The sequence below is a fragment of the Mugil cephalus genome, chromosome 1 (genome assembly GCF_022458985.1).
Source record: "Mugil cephalus isolate CIBA_MC_2020 chromosome 1, CIBA_Mcephalus_1.1, whole genome shotgun sequence".
Taxonomy (NCBI): Eukaryota; Metazoa; Chordata; class Actinopteri; order Mugiliformes; family Mugilidae; genus Mugil; species Mugil cephalus.
The window spans coordinates 49086645-49103966 of record NC_061770.1 but is presented as its reverse complement, the minus strand read 5'-3'; the positions used below and the strand labels follow the sequence as shown (position 1 = coordinate 49103966).

Genomic DNA, 17322 nt, shown 5'->3' with positions numbered 1-17322 from the left:
GGCTCAGAAGGGAACTGGTAGTAACACCAGAGGAACCAAGCACCAGCTACAGGTTGATAGAGCAGACAGACCAACCTGAGCAACGCCTGGATTGACAACAAGAACACACACACACATGGATACTGGAATGTCTGGATCTGTATAAGATCAACAGGAACCTGAGGACCTTCATCCAGACCTCCATGGGAATGTGGACGACAACCCTAGAGGACAACTCAAAGCTGAGATGCACTGTCACCACTGCTGCAGCAGGACGTACAGTAATGACACAGGGATGTCATTTGGATTATACAAGTGTGGCCGGATGTTCTCAAGGAGAGGCAAGATGATCAGAAATGAAGGGGTCGACCTACCAGAGGGTGACATAGGTGATATCCAAGACAACTACAAGTACATTGGTATCCCACAGGCTAATGGAAACCATGAGGAGACCACAATCTATCCATCTCATCATCACCAGCTACAGCAACACTGGCTGACATGGACTTATCACTTAAGGACTGTCTCTGACAAGAAGTTTTAACATTTGACGTCAGTTGTATTTTAAATTACATCCAGTTCTGCTGTCACCTCAGGAGGTTCAAGGTCTTTCTTTGCTAGTTTCCATGTTGCATGTAACTGTGTGGGATTTTTCCACTCTTGGTTGACTGTTGTGTTTGAGTGTTAATTGCTGTCTGTCTCCGTCTCTTTCTTCCAACAGATAAAGTCTTTATAGCAAGAAAACCGGATTAACAGTTCACCTTTTGGCATACACTGACCTACAACAGTACAAAGAAGCACTCAACGCCGCCCGGTCCACCTACTACTCCCACCTCATCCTCTCTGGCTCCAACAACCCCAAGGCTCTGTTCTCCACCATCAACTCCCTTCTCAAACCTCAAGACAACACCTCCTCATCATTCACCACTGAAAAGTGCCAATCTTTCCTGACATTCCTCCAAACACAAATCAACACCATCTACAGTAACCTCAACAACTCCAGGCTCCCTCCCATCTCCCCCCCTGCCTCCCCGCCCACCACTATCTGTTTACTGTTTATTTAAGAAAGGGACAGTGCAATTTCATAGAACACATGATTACCCATGGTTAAAAAAGCCAGAATTAGCCAGAAGGCTAGTTTTCATCTGTAGTCCCCTGGCCTTGATGTAAAAAAGGCAATAAGCATACAATACATGTACAATATAATACAGATACATAAACAACACTTACTGTATAATTAAAAAAAAAAAAAAAAAAAAAAAACAATCAAAATACAACACAACATTTTAGCATAACATCAAAACATCAGAGCATCACAACATATTTTAGTGTTGGCAGCTATAGGTGTTGATAAGCCACGTTTTCAGTTTTTTTGTAAAGCCCTTGTATGTCGTGAGCAGTTTAATCTCCTCAGGTATTGAGTTCCACACACTTGCACTCCTTACTGACCAGGCCGACTTACTGAAAGTGCTCCTGCGCAAAGGAATATAACAGTCACCTCTGACAGAGCCTCGAGTGACACGCTCAAGGCTGTTTCTTTGGCTGATGAACTCTGCCAGAGGATCTGGAGCCAATTTATGGAGCACTTTGTAGGTCAGTTTTAGGTCTGCAAATGTGTGAAGACTGTCCCAATTTAAAATACTATACTTTTTTAAAATTTCACAGTGATGATAGTGCCTAGGTTTTTTATCCATAACTTTAATTGCTTGTTTGTACAAGATTTCCAATGGTTTTTTTGAGCTCTGACCAGCCTGGGACCAGCTAGTTAGGCAGTAGTTGAAATGACTGAAAATCATCGAATGCAAGTACATTTTTGCGGCTTCAGTAGACATTTCATTTCGAATTGCACGAAAATTAACGAGGTTTAACTTGATTTTTTTACACAATTTGCCAATATGGGCTTTAAAGGAAAGCTCAGAATCGATTGTTATCCCAAGATATTTATATTGGTTGACAATTTGTATTTTTTCTCCATTAACATGTATGTCGGGGTCAAGTGATACTTTGTTTGTTTTAGTGAAATACATGCCTACAGTTTTAGAAACATTTAGCTGTAGACAGCACTCCTGCAACCAACTTGTAACACAGGACATTGCTTTGATGAGTTGAGCGGCAACAATGTCTTTGGTGTGACCATGAACAAAGAAAACCGTATCGTCTGCATACATTACGCATTCAGCTTCTGGACAGACAGTGGGCAAATCATTAATATAAAGACTAAATAAAAGGGGGCCTAATATTGATCCCTGAGGGACTCCAGAGGTTAGCCTAAGAGAGTCAGATATGCAGTTGTTAACAGATACAGATTGTGTTCGATCATGCAGATATGATTCAATCCATCCCACAGCGTTTTGAGAGAAGTTAAATTTTGAGAGTTTGGTTAGAAGAACAGAGTGATTTACTGTATCAAAGGCTTTCCTGAGGTCCAAAAACACCGCCCCTACAACTCCACCCTTATCGAGAAATTTTTTTATTTTCTCAATAAGGAAGCAAGTAGCCATCTCAGTGGAATGCTTGGATCTGAAACCAAACTGCATGGCATGGAGAGAGGGGGAGCTGCTGTTTAAATGATGGACAATCTGCTGTGACACCCATTTTTCTGCGATTTTGGAAATGGCTGGAAGAATGCTTATTGGGCGGTAGTTATGCAGAGATGTTGGGTCACCAGATTTAAAGACAGGGGTAACAATGGCAGATTTCCAGGCCTTTGGAAATTGACCCGATGAAGCTGAAAGATTGATGATTGAGGCAATCGGAGTGGCAAGAGCTGAACCTAGATCTTTGAGCATGTTCGAATCCATTCCAAAAACATCCTTTGCTTTTGATGGTTTGAGTGATCGAATTAAATCAATAACTTTAGTCTCAGTAATATTTGTAAAGGTTAAAGACTGCGTTGCAGACGATACAGGGTATTCCCTCCTTTGTTTTACTGTGAACTTATCAGAAATTTCTGACACAGACTCAATGAAGTAGTTGTTGAAAGCATCAGCCATCACTTGAGGTTCTGTCAAGACATTTCCATTTAATTTAATTTGCATTAGTTTTGTTTTGTTTTTTTGGGGATCACCCAATAGTTTTTTAATATAATTCCAGGTTATTTTAGAATTCCCCCTTGCACTACTCAAGGCAGTAATGAAAAAGTCAGCTTTAGACTTTCTTATTTCTTTCACTACCCTATTTCTCAACGAAACAAATTGGTGTCTGTTGTGCCCTAATTTGAGTGACAACTTCAAAGAGTTGTCTCGTTCTTTCATGAGTTTAAGAATAGATCTGTTTAACCAGGGAAGGCTGTTCTTTCTAGCTTTTAATTTAATTATCCGTGTAAATTGTGTAATTATTTGTTGTATTTTATTAGCCATATTAGAACAATCCATATCCAAGTTTTTGCCGGTGAACAATTCATCCCAGTTTACTTCTTTGATTGAGTCTTGAAAGTTTTGTTGTTCCTGTTTTGGTATCCTATAGAGTTCAGTGGCGGCCAAGGGTTTGAAGCGTTTTTTATTTAATTTTCTTGTGATCATTATAAGATTGTGATCAGACATTCCTGTGAGCATATTATATGACTTCAAAATCCTTTCTGGTCTATTAGTAAAAGTTAAATCAATCTGGGTGCTCGTGAAATTTGTAATTCTTGTAGGGCCATTAATTACCTGAGTCATATCCATATCATCCATAACCTTTTTCAAATTTTTCCTAACTTTGTTAACTTTCCAATTAACATTTAAGTCACCCATTATTATCACCTCTTTTGCAGGATTGAGTTGTTTCAATAAAATTTCCAACTTTTCAAAAAAATCCACATTTGAAGAAGGAGGCCTATAAATAACTATAAGAATAAAAGACATTTGCTGTGACAAGGAAACAGTTAGTCCAAGAATTTCTAATCCATTTTCATCTGTGACATATATCTCATTGCAGTTAAAGGTGTCCTTGGCATAAATCATAACACCTCCTCCCTTGGAACCCTGTCTGTCTTTTCTGAAAATTTTATAACCAGGAACAGACAGTATTGCTGAGGGCGAAGATTCACGAAGCCATGTCTCGGATAGGCAGAGGAAGTCAATATTAGAGTCGGTGAGAAGGTGATGGACCTGATCACTTTTTGGTAGAATACTTCGTATATTTAAGTGTGCACAGAGAATGCCTTTTGATTTATGTATTGAATCCCATATTAGTTTAGAGTTATTGACGGTTTGAAACACCCTAAATTTACGGTGTTTTAATATTGCAGGATTTGGCAGCCTCTTGTTTATTTTATTGGCAATGTTTGCAAGTGGCTTTGCACTGCTTGTTTCCACATCAGCCAAAAGACCTCCGCCTACCGTTGGCCCAGTAAACGAAGGTGGAAGCCCAGCTAATGGGGGTGTAGGCCCAGGTAGCTGAGGTGGAGGCCCAGCTAGCAGAGGTGGAAGCCCAGGTAGCTGAGGTGGAGGCCCAGCTAGCAAAGGTGGAGGCCCAGCTAGCAGAGGTGGAGGCCCAGCTAGCGGTGGTGGAGGCCCAGCTAGCAGAGGTGGAGGCCCAGCTAGCGGTGGTGGAGGCCAAGCTAGCAGAGGTGGAGGCCCAGCTAGCAGAGGTGGAAGCCCAGATAGTAAAGGTGGAGGCCCAGCTAGTAAAGGTGGAGGCCCAGCTAGCAGTGGTATTGGCCCAGATAGCAGAGGTGGAGGCCCAGCTAGCGGTGGTGGAGGCCCAGCTAGCAGAGGTGGAGGCCCAACGATCAGAGGTGGAGGCCCGGCTACCAGAGGTGGGAGCCCAGCTAGCAGAGGTGGAGGCCCAGCTAGCAGTGGTGTTGGCCCAGGTAGTAGTGGTGGAGGCCCAGCTAGCAGAGGTGGAGGCCCAGCTAGCAGTGGTGGAGGCCCAGCTAGCAGAGGTGGAGGCCCAGCTAGCAGTGATGGAGGCACAGCTAGCAGTGGTATTGGCCCAGGTAGCAGTGGTGGAGGCCCAGTTAACAGTGGTGGAGGCCCAGCTAGCAGAGGTGGAGGCCCAACGATCAGAGGTGGAGGCCCGGCTAGCAGAGGTGGGAGCCCAGCTAGCAGAGGTGGAGGCCCGGCTAGCAGAGGTGGGAGCCCAGCTAGCAGAGGTGGAGGCCCAACGATCAGAGGTGGGGGCCAGTGCCTGACCCATTTCTTTCCAGTATCGCCAGGACAATTCACAACTATCATGACTGGAATAAAAACCTCCACCTGCTCCCTGGACCCCCCTACCTTACAGACCTTCTTCATCACCACACCCCCTCCCGCGACCTCCGCTCATCCGAAGGAAACTTCCTCACGCCACCCACAAGGACCAAGCACCAAACCTGGGGAGACAGAGCCTTTTCCATTGCTGCCCCCTCCCTCTGGAACTCACTCCCCAAACCCATCCGTACATGCACACACTTCCCAACGTTCAAATCAATGCTCAAAACACACCTTTTTAAACGAGCTTCCAAGATATAATTTCTGTGTTTTATATTGTTTTTCTGTGTTTTTTATACCGTCTCTGCTGTTTTCTACTATAATTTTTGTAAATGTAAAGTGTCTTTGAGTACCATTAAAAATTGCTATATAAATAAAATTTATTATGTTATTATAATTATATTTTACTTCACAAGACCAGTCATCTGTTAGAATGGACCCACCTTTGCCTTCAGAACTGCCTTAATTCTTCGTAGCATCTTTCAACACAGAGATTTTGGTCTGTATTGACATGATAGCATCACACAATTGCTGCAGATTGGTCCCCTGCACATCTATGATGCCAATGTCCCATTCCACCACATCCCAAAGGTGCTCTATTGCTCTTTTGCTCAACCACCGGCCGCGGACCCGGGGGTTGAGGACCACTGGGTCCCGATACATAACTTACATTGTTTTCGTTGTGTTTAGTATCTGATTCTGAACGATGTTTTATTACCGGATCGTCTCCGCTACATCTGTCTATGACTCACTCTTGACGCAGGTCAAGATGCTTGCCTCGGTCACATGGCTATGATGTTGTGCACATATTTTACATCACTTAACTTCAATTCACTTCACTTAACTTTACTGAGCCCAGAAAACAAAACTGTCTTGACAGGAAGTAACTCTGAGCCAATCAGTGAATAAGAAGGTGTGTCCAAACCTTTGACTGGTACAGTATAATATTAAGACAACAATGGAACACCAAACATGACGTTTGGAATGAAATAACAGAGTTTTAACTTAAATCTGTTGATTACTTCTGTCCTCAGCTTTACTACGATGTCTCTCCTTGATGTTCTGGTGTAGACTGAGCTTAATGAAATACTGCATACTGTACAAACACAGGTACAGTTGAAGTTCTGCTCTGATCATTTCAATATTAAAATGTAATACAAATAACTCTGTTCATAAACAGAAGTCTGTTACGTGTCTCTTATGAGAGAGGCTCTTCACTGCCATGGAAAACAACTGGATATAAGTTCAAGGGAAAAACATTTGCAAGTCAAAGTATGTTTGGGTGGAGAATAAGTTTGTTTTAATAAATGTCTAAAAGCAAACAGACAAGAGAGGTTCTGCAGCAGAAGAGCAGCGACCTCTTCCTCAGGCCTCTTCAGCCACGTCTTTTATCAACACCTCTTTAGGTTTGGCAAAGAATGACAAAAACAGTCAAACATACTTGTACCGTCACTAGTGATGTGTTGTTCTCCTTGTAGAACGAGAAGAGTCGACTCGTGTTGGGGAGAGCTGAAGCTTCACCGTATCGTCCTATGACATGAAGTTTTCCTCTAGTTTTATTGGTTTCCAGCTTAAATTTTTCATTCTTTACATGTCTGGACCATAGCCTGTATAAAGATTGACTAGAAGCCAAAGCAAATAGAGCTCCCCCTGGTGTCTGGCAGCAGCATAGGTCATGAGCTCCACCTCCTCCACGTTAGTGGATGGGACTTGGGCCAAATGAAAACACAAAACACAATGAGTTTGGATAATACTACTCTTTGTGCACTTCTTTCTCACCACATAAACCAGACCAGCCCTGGCCACAAGTACCGGTATGTTCCCTCCAAGAAACTGATTGAAGCTGCAAAGTCTGACACCTACAACTACAACAGGTCGTTGGGTGACAAAGAGAACCAGAGAAAGTCCTGGACACACACACACACACACACACACACACACACACACACACACATCCACACCACCACCACCTCTTTTTTGTTATTATTGTGTGTATAATTGTATATTGTATGAACATGTTTTCTCCAAGAAGGCTGTAGAGACATTCTGGGATGTACATTGTAGCACATTTTGTTGTAGCTATAGATTCAAGGCTCATTAAAAGTCGTTTTGTTTATATCAGGTCGGGGATGTTGCGAGTGGAGCATTCCAAACCCTACCCCAGAAAACCTCCCTCTTTTTCACAGCCCAGTGTTGACAGGTATGAATTCAGCCTCTACGTATATATGTCAATGGCTGTAACAGCGTTTAGTTTCACTGTTTGCTGGAAACGTGAGTCATCAAACTGTTTCATTTCACTGTGTTTTCTTTTAAGATCACGTCTCATCAGTTGCTAGGGAACCCTGGAACGCTCCGCCTCCAAAGACACACTTACCTGCTCCGGAGGATTTGGTATGGAGTCAAAGATCAGGGGTTCGAACCCAGGCTGGAACAAATATGGAGAATCATTACAAGAGCTAAAAGAATGTATTGACTTTTAAACTGTATTCAAACGAATCACAAAATAAAGGAAACCCGTTTAAGAAGCTGGTCACACATTCAGTCTACTTTCCAGACTGATGGTTTTAACATAAAGAACTGTGGTCATAGTATGTATATAAAAAAATAATAAAAACACAGCTTACCTCAGTTGCCTCTCCTGGTACTAGCTGTACATTGATGCCCTTAACGTCCTCAAGCAATGTGATCCAATTACTACAACGAGCAGCTCGTTGTGAGATCATCCAGAAAGCCAGGAAACCAGGTGGGTTTACCCACGGACAGGTCAATGTGACAGTACATCGCAACATGTTGATAAGCGTAAAAAACAAACTGGATATCAGGAAGTATAAAAAGCTCTCCGATTCAACGACGTCTGACTTATGGTGCAGACTTTTTTCCACTGACCACGTTTAATACATTTGTCTAACAAACTCTGCTTTGTTCACTTTCCAGGCACTGTTTTAATTGTGGATTATTTAAATTTTCGATTTCGCCAGATATTAGCTGGTAATTTGCATCGCCCGCCCCTTGGAATTATGGGTAATCACCAATGCGCATGCGCAGTCGGTTGTTTTTCTTAGAAACACTGTATGGTTCAGATTTGTCAGTTCGTCTCTTTGACTAATTACTTTTCCTGGAGTCACAGGTGTCGCTGTAGCACCGTTAGCTGGAAACGTGAGTCAAAGGGTAAAGGTTAGACATTTATTCATGACGTGTGGTGGAGGGGGGAGGTGTGACGCAGAGTTTTTAGCAGGTGTGTTTATTTGTCCCTCCAGTAGTGATGTGATATCACTATTTTTCCTTTCCATCCGATACCACGTGATACCACCACAGCAATACTTTTAGACGTCTACTTGTGGATATGAAAGTGATGACTTTTACAATGAACTTTGTGGAGAAGAATTAAAGAATTAAAGCAGCTGCTAAATATCAGACTGTATTAAAGACAATCTGTGCAAATGAAGTGAAGTGAAAATCTGAGCAAATCACGTTTTAAAACCTCTGAAACAAAGATGAAAATGAGAAGAGTCGCTCTGACTTGGATATAATTGTTCTTGGACCAGACAGAGTGGTCTTCAGGTTAGTCCTGTGATAGACTGGAGACATGTCCAGGGTGTCCTCCACCTCTCACCTGATGACAGCTGGGACAGGCTCCAGTGACCCTGGGACCCTAGTGAGGATAAGTGGTAGTAGAAGATGAGATGAGATGATCAGAGATTTGTTGTGATGAAAGTATTAATATTTCTTGTGAAAGCGGTGTGACTTGGTATGAATGTTTTGATGTGAGTATTGATTGTAAAATCCACACGTCTAGATCAGTCAGTCAGTTTAGTCAGGTGTTAGCAGGGAGGGAGCTTTGTTGTTGATGTTGTGACGGCCCACTAGTGCTATCAGGACCTTGTCTGTTCCTGGCTTCCTTTGGTCTGGACTTTGAGCCGGTCTGTGACAATGTTGTGCAGATGTCTGCTACGTCGTCCTCCAGTGGAAGTTGTCTCTCAGATATTTTCCTCTTAACATGACTTTAGGATTACGTATGATCAGTTCAGAAAGCTCTTTGTTACTGGGTACATGCTTTAAAGAGACACTACATAACAATGATTCATATAAAACAGGTTCTGAGTTTGTGTGTTAGTGCAACATCACTGCAATTCTTAAATAGGAATATGTGCTTATGGTCTATTTGCTTGGTTAACTAAGGAGCTTTGTCTTTACCAGAGAAATTCTAAAATACTTTGGAGCTCAACAGGTTTGAGTCTGGGACAAAGAGGACCCTTCAGTCGGGGACACACAGAGAAGCTCAACACAAGCTTGATGTAAACATGTTTGAGGTTGTAGCACAACAAAATCCTGGACAAGTCGGAAATTGTTTCAAAGTTTGAGTTTGTCACATTTTTAGGTCTAAAAAAGAGGACATGTCCAGGAAAAAGAGGACATCTGGTCCCCCTACTTCAGTACTTTATGTCCAGGTCGTCATCAGGTCCCCCCGATTCATTCAGGCTACGTTTAGTAGGTAGATTTCACATTAACCTAAAGAGAAGATGGTAGCAGCTTTTGTCATCATCATTCCAAATATTATTGAATTATTCCTGATGAAAGCCTCCAAGAGCAGATGTCAGTCTCCACAAGGACTGTCAATAAAGGACAAAGCACCAGAGGAACATTTTAGAGGATTTCTTGTGGCTGTGAATCAACAGGTCTTGGTAGGTTTTCATTGTTGATGCCCTTTTAAACTGTATCTTAGATAGTAAGTCATGGATGGCAGAGAACTTCCTGCAGCTCAACCAGGACAAAGCAGAGGTTTTAGTCATTGGTCCTGAACACCAGAGAGAGAAACTTTTACCAAAACCACAGGATTTTAACCTTTCGCAGTCTGTAAAGAATCTGGACGTGATTTTTGACTCTGAGCTTAGTTTCATTCCATACATATGAAAAACATAACGAAGATTTTAGGTTAACAAAGGTTTTTACCATCTTAAGAATATAGCCAGAGTCCGTCCGTTATTTATTCATTTATTTTTCCTATTTCTTACCACATTGTACTGTCTCAGTCTGTTAGTTCTCCAGTGTTTCCTCGTGGGGGGCTGCCATGCGTGGGGCTGTTCCTGTCTGTCCGTGGGGGTGCCGTCCTTTGGGTCCCTTCGGCCTGGGTGCTTGGATGCTCTGTCTCAGCTCCGTGTGCATAACCACATTTTTATCCAAATAGTAACTGGATTCATGTAATCCACATGGCATGAACAGGTAACACAAACTGACCAAACACTTTTGTGAGACAAGACTGATGAAAGAAATGTCTAAGCAAAGGAGCCATGGACCACGTTGGACAAAGCTTCACCAGAGGAAGTCATCCAAGCCATCAAATTAGACAAACAAGTTTTCATTCACCAAGACCAAATGATCAGCATCATGGACCACAATACTTGTGACCAAGCGGATTCAGCCTGTTTTCATCTTGCACAGAAGTTCCCTGATGTAGATGGGTTTCAGTCCTGCCTTTGCTATCAGGCTCTTCACCAGGGAGGTGTGGTTGGGACACCAGAGAAGTCCTTTGTGTGAGGTATCTGGGGACATGTAGAACAAGAATCAGGTGGAGTCTGCAGAAAACAATTTGATTTGTTGTTTTTTGATCAGTTTTTTTAATCGCTCACACGCATTTTACCGTACCACGCCATGTAGACGGGGCACTCGATTTTCAAGTGTAGCACGACCGTGCCTCTCTGAAGCGCAGATGGTGTGACTGCAGTCGTTTTCTCCCGATGATAGAACTGTTTCATTGACTTTACTTCACCATTTGCCTGTACCTACCTGGTTTACTGCTGTGTGTAAATGCCACAATGGGAGTCTAATGATGTTAAGCTGTAAAGTTGGATGTTACCTTTGTGTTAACGTGCATTGTTTAGTTGTGCATTAGCTAATGTTGTCTCAACCTGGAGTGCTGTCAAAGCTAATAAGCTAAGTCATGTGGTCTGCGTGTCTTGTGGGGTTATTTGTCTTATTTTCACATCCATATTATATAGTTGAGTGCTGAACACAGTAACCTTAGTTAACTCATTATGTTTTTCTGTATTGTGTATGGTGTTTGCTATGTTGATGCTCATTTTGTATTGTTACTACAGACCGCAGCTAAATAAACCAACCTTGACCTGGACATGTGTATCCGTGTTCTTCTACAGGAACACCAACCCCACACCTTGCCGCTCTGAACCAGTTCAATTCCTGGAGACGACTTCTCTCCTTTTAAGATGTCCTCTCTGATCCCATTACTCCGACTGAGTAAAATCCAGGCTGGTTACGGCGATACCCGTCCAATACCGATACTTTGTGCAAATACCTAAAGAAAAACCCCTCATGTGTCTGGTGTATCTAAAAAAGCGGTGTATTTCAAATCATAGCTTCATAAACAATACGAGACATCAGAGTAATTCATGTATTTATTTTAACTCTGAAGTGTATTGAAGTAGTGGCCTCATTTACTATATAGTCGCACTAATACAACAACAGAAGAACCAATCAGAGCACACAATCCTCTGAGTTTGACTGTTTAAACACAGGGCACCACCACTGGAGTGGTTGGCTCAACTTGTCCAGCTCTTGGTCGGACTGAGCAACTACATAAACATTGAACATGACAGGACAAGAGGAGCAGATTCCAAAACCAATGGAAGGAGGCATGTTCTGCATTGCTCCTGGATGTTCACATGAGTTTTCTAAAGTTAAAGACTGGGAGAAACCTGTTCATTTCCATCATCTGCCACTGACACCACCACCTGTTCTCTGATGTCTCTGATGTCACAGGGCGATTTACACTTTTGACAGCTTTTCTTACTTTGTGAATTATAGTGTGTGCTTGGTGGTACCAAGTGGGGGAAAGGAGGGGCCACAGTTAGTCAATATGGCTGCTGCCATAGGAGGAAAAGTCTTTGTGGTGACTGTTGGGTCAGGCTGGTGGAGTGAGGCAGGTGCACAGCTCATTTCATGTTGGCGGACAGGGGACATGAATCCAGGAATATGGGTCGGCTGAAGTCGTTTCGTGTTGTGTTTTGAACTGTTAAATGTGGGTGAGAATTCCTGTTTGGTGTGTTTTAGACCTGTGTCCCTGTTAGTCTGAAAGCAGCTGCTAGTTGTCAGGACATAATCAGCATAGCAGGTATTTTAAATGTTTACGGATGGTGTGTGTTTTAATTGCTGTGATGAAGTATTTTAAGATTAATATTTGTTTCCATCAGAGCATCGGGGCCACTGAGGTTGATTTTCCTTTGCTTTATTGTGTTATTTTTTCCTTTGTCTAGTCCGCCCTGGTAAGTGAGCTGGCAGTGGGCAAAAAGATGTGGGGTACTGCCCTTTGGGTGGACTAGCTTTCTTTTTTTATTGGCTCACTTCCCTCAGGTCAGGTCCCAGTCAGTCTTTCAGTGCAGCTTAAGGAGTGACTTGGTTTGTCGTTTGCAGTGAAATGTGTGCATGTGTGCATGTGTGCAGACTGAGTGTTGATTCATGGAGTGTGGAAGACTCCTTAGTGAATGTAGTGTGCACCACTGTGACTTTTGTGTACTGAACCCCTGCTTTGTTAGTGACACATGGGAAGTTAATAGTGGGTCTGTGATTTGTTGAATTGTATTTGGTAATAAAGTTTTTTTTTTGGTTTGTCATTCTTTATGCTCTCCTAACCTGAAGAAATGAAGCTCTGTGAGAAGAGTCAGAATGAAAACATGTGGCCAGAGAGAAGCAGGAAAGTGAAACATCCTCAGAAGGAGAGTCTTATGTGGACTTTATGCTTCCTCTTCTTCCTCTGATGACCAAAATAAAGTGAGAAATAAACTAGATTTCAGATTGTCTCATTATAAATGATCATTTTATGTAACATGAATCAGATTTTAAATAAAAACTATTAATCTGTCACCTCAGGAGGTTCAAGGTCTTTCTTTGCTAGTTTCCATGTTGCAGTGTTGAGTGTTGACTCTGTGTGTTTGAGTGTTAATGGCTGTCTGTCTCCGTCTCTGTCTTCCAGAAGGTAAAGTGTTTAGATTTCACTTAAAGACCAGTCATCTGTTAGAACAGTTCCAGCCTCACTGCTCAGATATTAGTAGAATTAAACAGCATCTTCATGACGCTGACATTTCACACAGAAAAAGATGAATTCAAAGAAATAAAACCAATGACAACGTACAGCTTTTCATTTCTTTTCTATATTTTTTGGTTTGTCATTACATACATTGGGTAAATGGTTCATCTTCTAAACTTGTGTCTATGTATTCAATGGTAGATAAGATGTAGATGAACAAACTGAAGTAAATGAACATTAGAGGCCACTCCATGGTTTAACAGGTTCAACAACAGACAATTCAACTATCCATTTAAAGCAAGCCCCAGGAACTGATCATAACATACATGTCATTTTATAGAATATAATATCAGCAAAAGATTCAACATAACATAGTCTCCCTGTTTTCTCTTGAAAGCAAATGAGCTCAGTGTTGTGAGAGAAGTCTACACGTTAGAAAGGAGAGAAAGTGAGAAAGAAGGAGAAACTTCACACTTGAGATACAAATGGTGCTGGTTATTTGACACCTGGAGTCTTTCAGGTGTTTCTGCACCAGTTCCATGATAATTGTGTTAACATCATCACATCACATTATCCACTTATTCCACTTTAAACATCCACAGTAAAGCTGCACTACTTTACAACTGACTATAGTGGAGCTTCTTCCTCTCACAATCTGAAGACAGCTTTTACACATTTCAGGTTGGGATTCCTACATTTCCCACTTCACCATTCAAGACAGATGGAAAGAATACGTTTAATACACAACCAACATTCAGAGTATATGAATAAAAAGACAGTTATCAATGAGTCTAAGACTTAGAACAGATGAAATTAAACGTCTCGTTATCTTGTTTTGTGACCCACTGATGTTCTCCTCCTGTTTCCATGGCTCCAGACATGTCACAGTCATCATTCTTTCCATCTGAGGCCCAGTTCTTATAGCTCACTACCTCATCACTGACCCAGAACCAGAAATCCAGAGTGCAGGTGTAGCGCAGTCCCAGCCAGACAAAAGGAGTTGAGGCGTTCTTGGCTCTCTCTTGAACCCATCTCTGTTCATCAAGGTTAGTGATGGAGACCAGGTCATTGTAGTTGTCTCTGCAGTAATACAAGGCTTCCTCCCAGGTCTTATTTTCTTTGATCAGGATCACTTTATCTGTCACTGAAAGACATGGTCAGATTGATTAAAGACTTTTAAAAGCATAAAACAAAGTCTCTTTTTATTTGGTGACTTATCTTCAAATTCTGATATTTTGATGCATGTGTCCATGCAGCTGGGAAATTAAATTACAGACTGAATCCAAATATGTTTTTGGGACGTTGTTGTAGAGTAGATTTAATTATGTCTAAAATAATTGTACATTAACTCAAACATAAATAGATGAGTATTGTGGAATAATAGATTCTGGTAGATCTTCAGACAGTTTCCAGTTCTGGAGCTAAATGTGGAGATGTTACTTTATCTTCATGGATCTTTAAAAACTCACCATCATAACAGAAGAAAGGTTTTTGGTCAGTACAGTTGGCGTTCTTCCATCTTCCTCCTTCATTCAACATGGTCACTGCACATTTGTCTCCTGGTGACAGAGTCTGATCCCAGTGTCTGAAAGAGGAACTGCTCCCATCTGACCACCTCCAGGTGTCTCTGAACAGGCCGATCCAATAGGCTGTGTCATCACTGAGTTCTACTTTATCTACTTGATCTAACTGGTTCAATCCACTGACCAGGTCTGTGTGATGATCTCTGCAGTATTTCTGAGCATCAGTCCAGTTCTTCGTTTCATTAATCAAATGGATCTTTGTGGATCCACTTTCTGTGGAGTAACACACAAACATCAATCATAGTCGTCATCAACGTCTTTGTCCACGTCATGAAATTATCACTACATAAAAAACTGTTGAATATGAAGGAAAATGATTTTTCTCTCCAAGAGTCTTAAAGAAGTTGAATCAATAATGGTGATGAAAACACACAATCATGTGATCAGAAAGTCCTGCTGATGTCAACTCAACAATAAAATATACTGATTGAACTGTGGCCATATCTCCTACCAGAATTCATAGAATTTAGTTCCCACCAACAGGTCATGTTACTCATATTATAACCTGTGACCTTCATTATAACTTAGCTGAAAGAAAAATGATGATTCTTCTTTTACTGTTGTGTGAACTCTATCACCAATATTCAATAAATCAAGAAAAAATGAACAAACAAAACAAACCAGAATTAGTAGAGACTAGTATTCTCACCATTGTAGCAGAGAAAAGGTTTCTGTGATGTACATGGGTAATCAAACCATTTGCTGTTTCTAGTTCCAACACAGTTCTCAATATTTCCAACATCATTTGGTTCACCATCAGCCCATCTTGTTCTATTATCTTTAAACTCCACTCCAGGTAGAGACCAGTGCCATGTCCTGGTGACATCTGTTCTGTTGTTCAGTCCAATCCAGGCTTCAGTTTTTCTCCCTGTAGATTCTTCAAGGAGTCTCTTCATGTCTGTCATGTTAGACACTGTGGCCAGATCAGTGTAATGTTCTCTGCAGTACTCCTGAGCTTCTGTCCAGGTCTTTGTATCTTTAACATAGTGGTACTGGTAGAGTTGACATGTGATGAAGTAACACTGACCTGAGATCAGAGAAAACACAGACGTAGAGCTGATTGTAAGACAAATTCAATCATTTTATTGACTGTGTTTCAGCCCAGTTTATTTCCTCCTTAAGTGAAACTCAAAGACCTGGCAGGGACCAAACAAAGCAACAAAGTAGATGTTTGATGTATCCGTTCACATGTCAAACACAGTGGTGTCAGCTGTTCTACAAATCCTCATCAAGCTGTAATGATTTGTGATTGTGAAGATATATAAAGACATACAGCAGTATGGTTGATGTTGATCTGATCCACTTACCCATCACAATGAGCAGACTCCACTGCATCTTTGCTCTGTTGGATGAAACTGATATTTGATTTCAGCTGTTTGTCTCTGTTGGATGAAGCTCACATTTAAACACGTCATGTCAAGTTGTCAAAAGATGCAACACTGGCTCCATTGTACAGTCTTGTGTTTTCAGGAAGAGGAATACAAGCAGGTGGAAAATACTAATTCATTCAAAACAGGACTAAAACTTCCTCCTCTACTATGAAAACAGTGCAACTGACCAACCTTGAACAATCTTCTACTACTGTAGGTTTTTGTTTTGGACTCAAGTCTCCAGGTGGACTGACAGATGTGGTTGATTTGCTCTTTTCAGAAGGAGAAAAGTGTTTCAGGTTTAATCTGGAGTCTTGCACATAGACTGTGGATTAATCCTAATCAGCTTCAAGCCTGTTGACACAATAACAAAGAGTCTGATGGTGTCACTGTTAAAGCATCGGATCAGGAAGTCTACTTTAAACTCTGCAAGCATCACTTTACATGTCATAGCTCAACAACCAGACACAACTGCAGTAGTTAGATGGTTGTGTTTGACACTTAAACGAGTCCATTGGGCCTCATTCACTAATATGTGAGCAGAAATGTTCTTTCTCTACGCAAAAAGAAAAAAGTACTTGTGCAAAATCAGCATCAGATTCATGACACGTGCGTACCGGCCAGTTTTGTTCTCACCACCGTGTGTATGTTAGTAAATCAGAACCATTCTAAATTGACAGGCGCGTGTCTGCAAACAGCATTCAGCACACCTCTATTTCTCTATATAAGGATCCGTTTAGTGGCGCATGAAGAGAGCGGTGTTAACGGAGAAGCTGAGAGAACGTGAGAGATGGACCCAAAAAGTAAGAAGAAACATTTCACATCATCAGAAACAGATTATCGTGGCAGAGGTGGAGGCCAGAAAAAGGACACTCTTCTATAGTGTGTCCACGCACTAGAACATCATCATCATCAACACTTTATTTCAGACACAGGGGCGGTCCATAGAACAATAAAAGGAAGAAGGAAAAAAATACTAATAATAAACAAAAACAGAAAGAAAAAGGACAAAGAGACAGACACACATTCAATCTGAAATATTTACATATAGGCTGAAACACCAGTGCTTCCAAAGCCTTGAGGTGAGCCTGACCGTACTCATGGCAGGATTTGCCAGCACAGAAATGATGCTATTTGGTGACTGAGAAATTCTACACATGAAGCTGAACATGAGGTTC

At 41.6% G+C, this 17322-nt stretch overlaps 1 protein-coding gene across 1 annotated transcript in view; it reads right to left on the bottom strand.

The window, feature by feature from the left end:
* Positions 1 to 16723, bottom strand: part of LOC125013366 (macrophage mannose receptor 1-like) — a 28335-nt gene extending 11612 nt beyond the window's left edge. Inside the window, exon 1 of the mRNA XM_047594026.1 lies at positions 16082 to 16723. Within this exon, the coding sequence (XP_047449982.1) occupies positions 16082 to 16109 (28 nt within the window). The 5' untranslated portion in view covers positions 16110 to 16723. The remainder of the gene's footprint in view (positions 1 to 16081) is intronic.
* Positions 16724 to 17322: the final 599 nt, after the last annotated feature.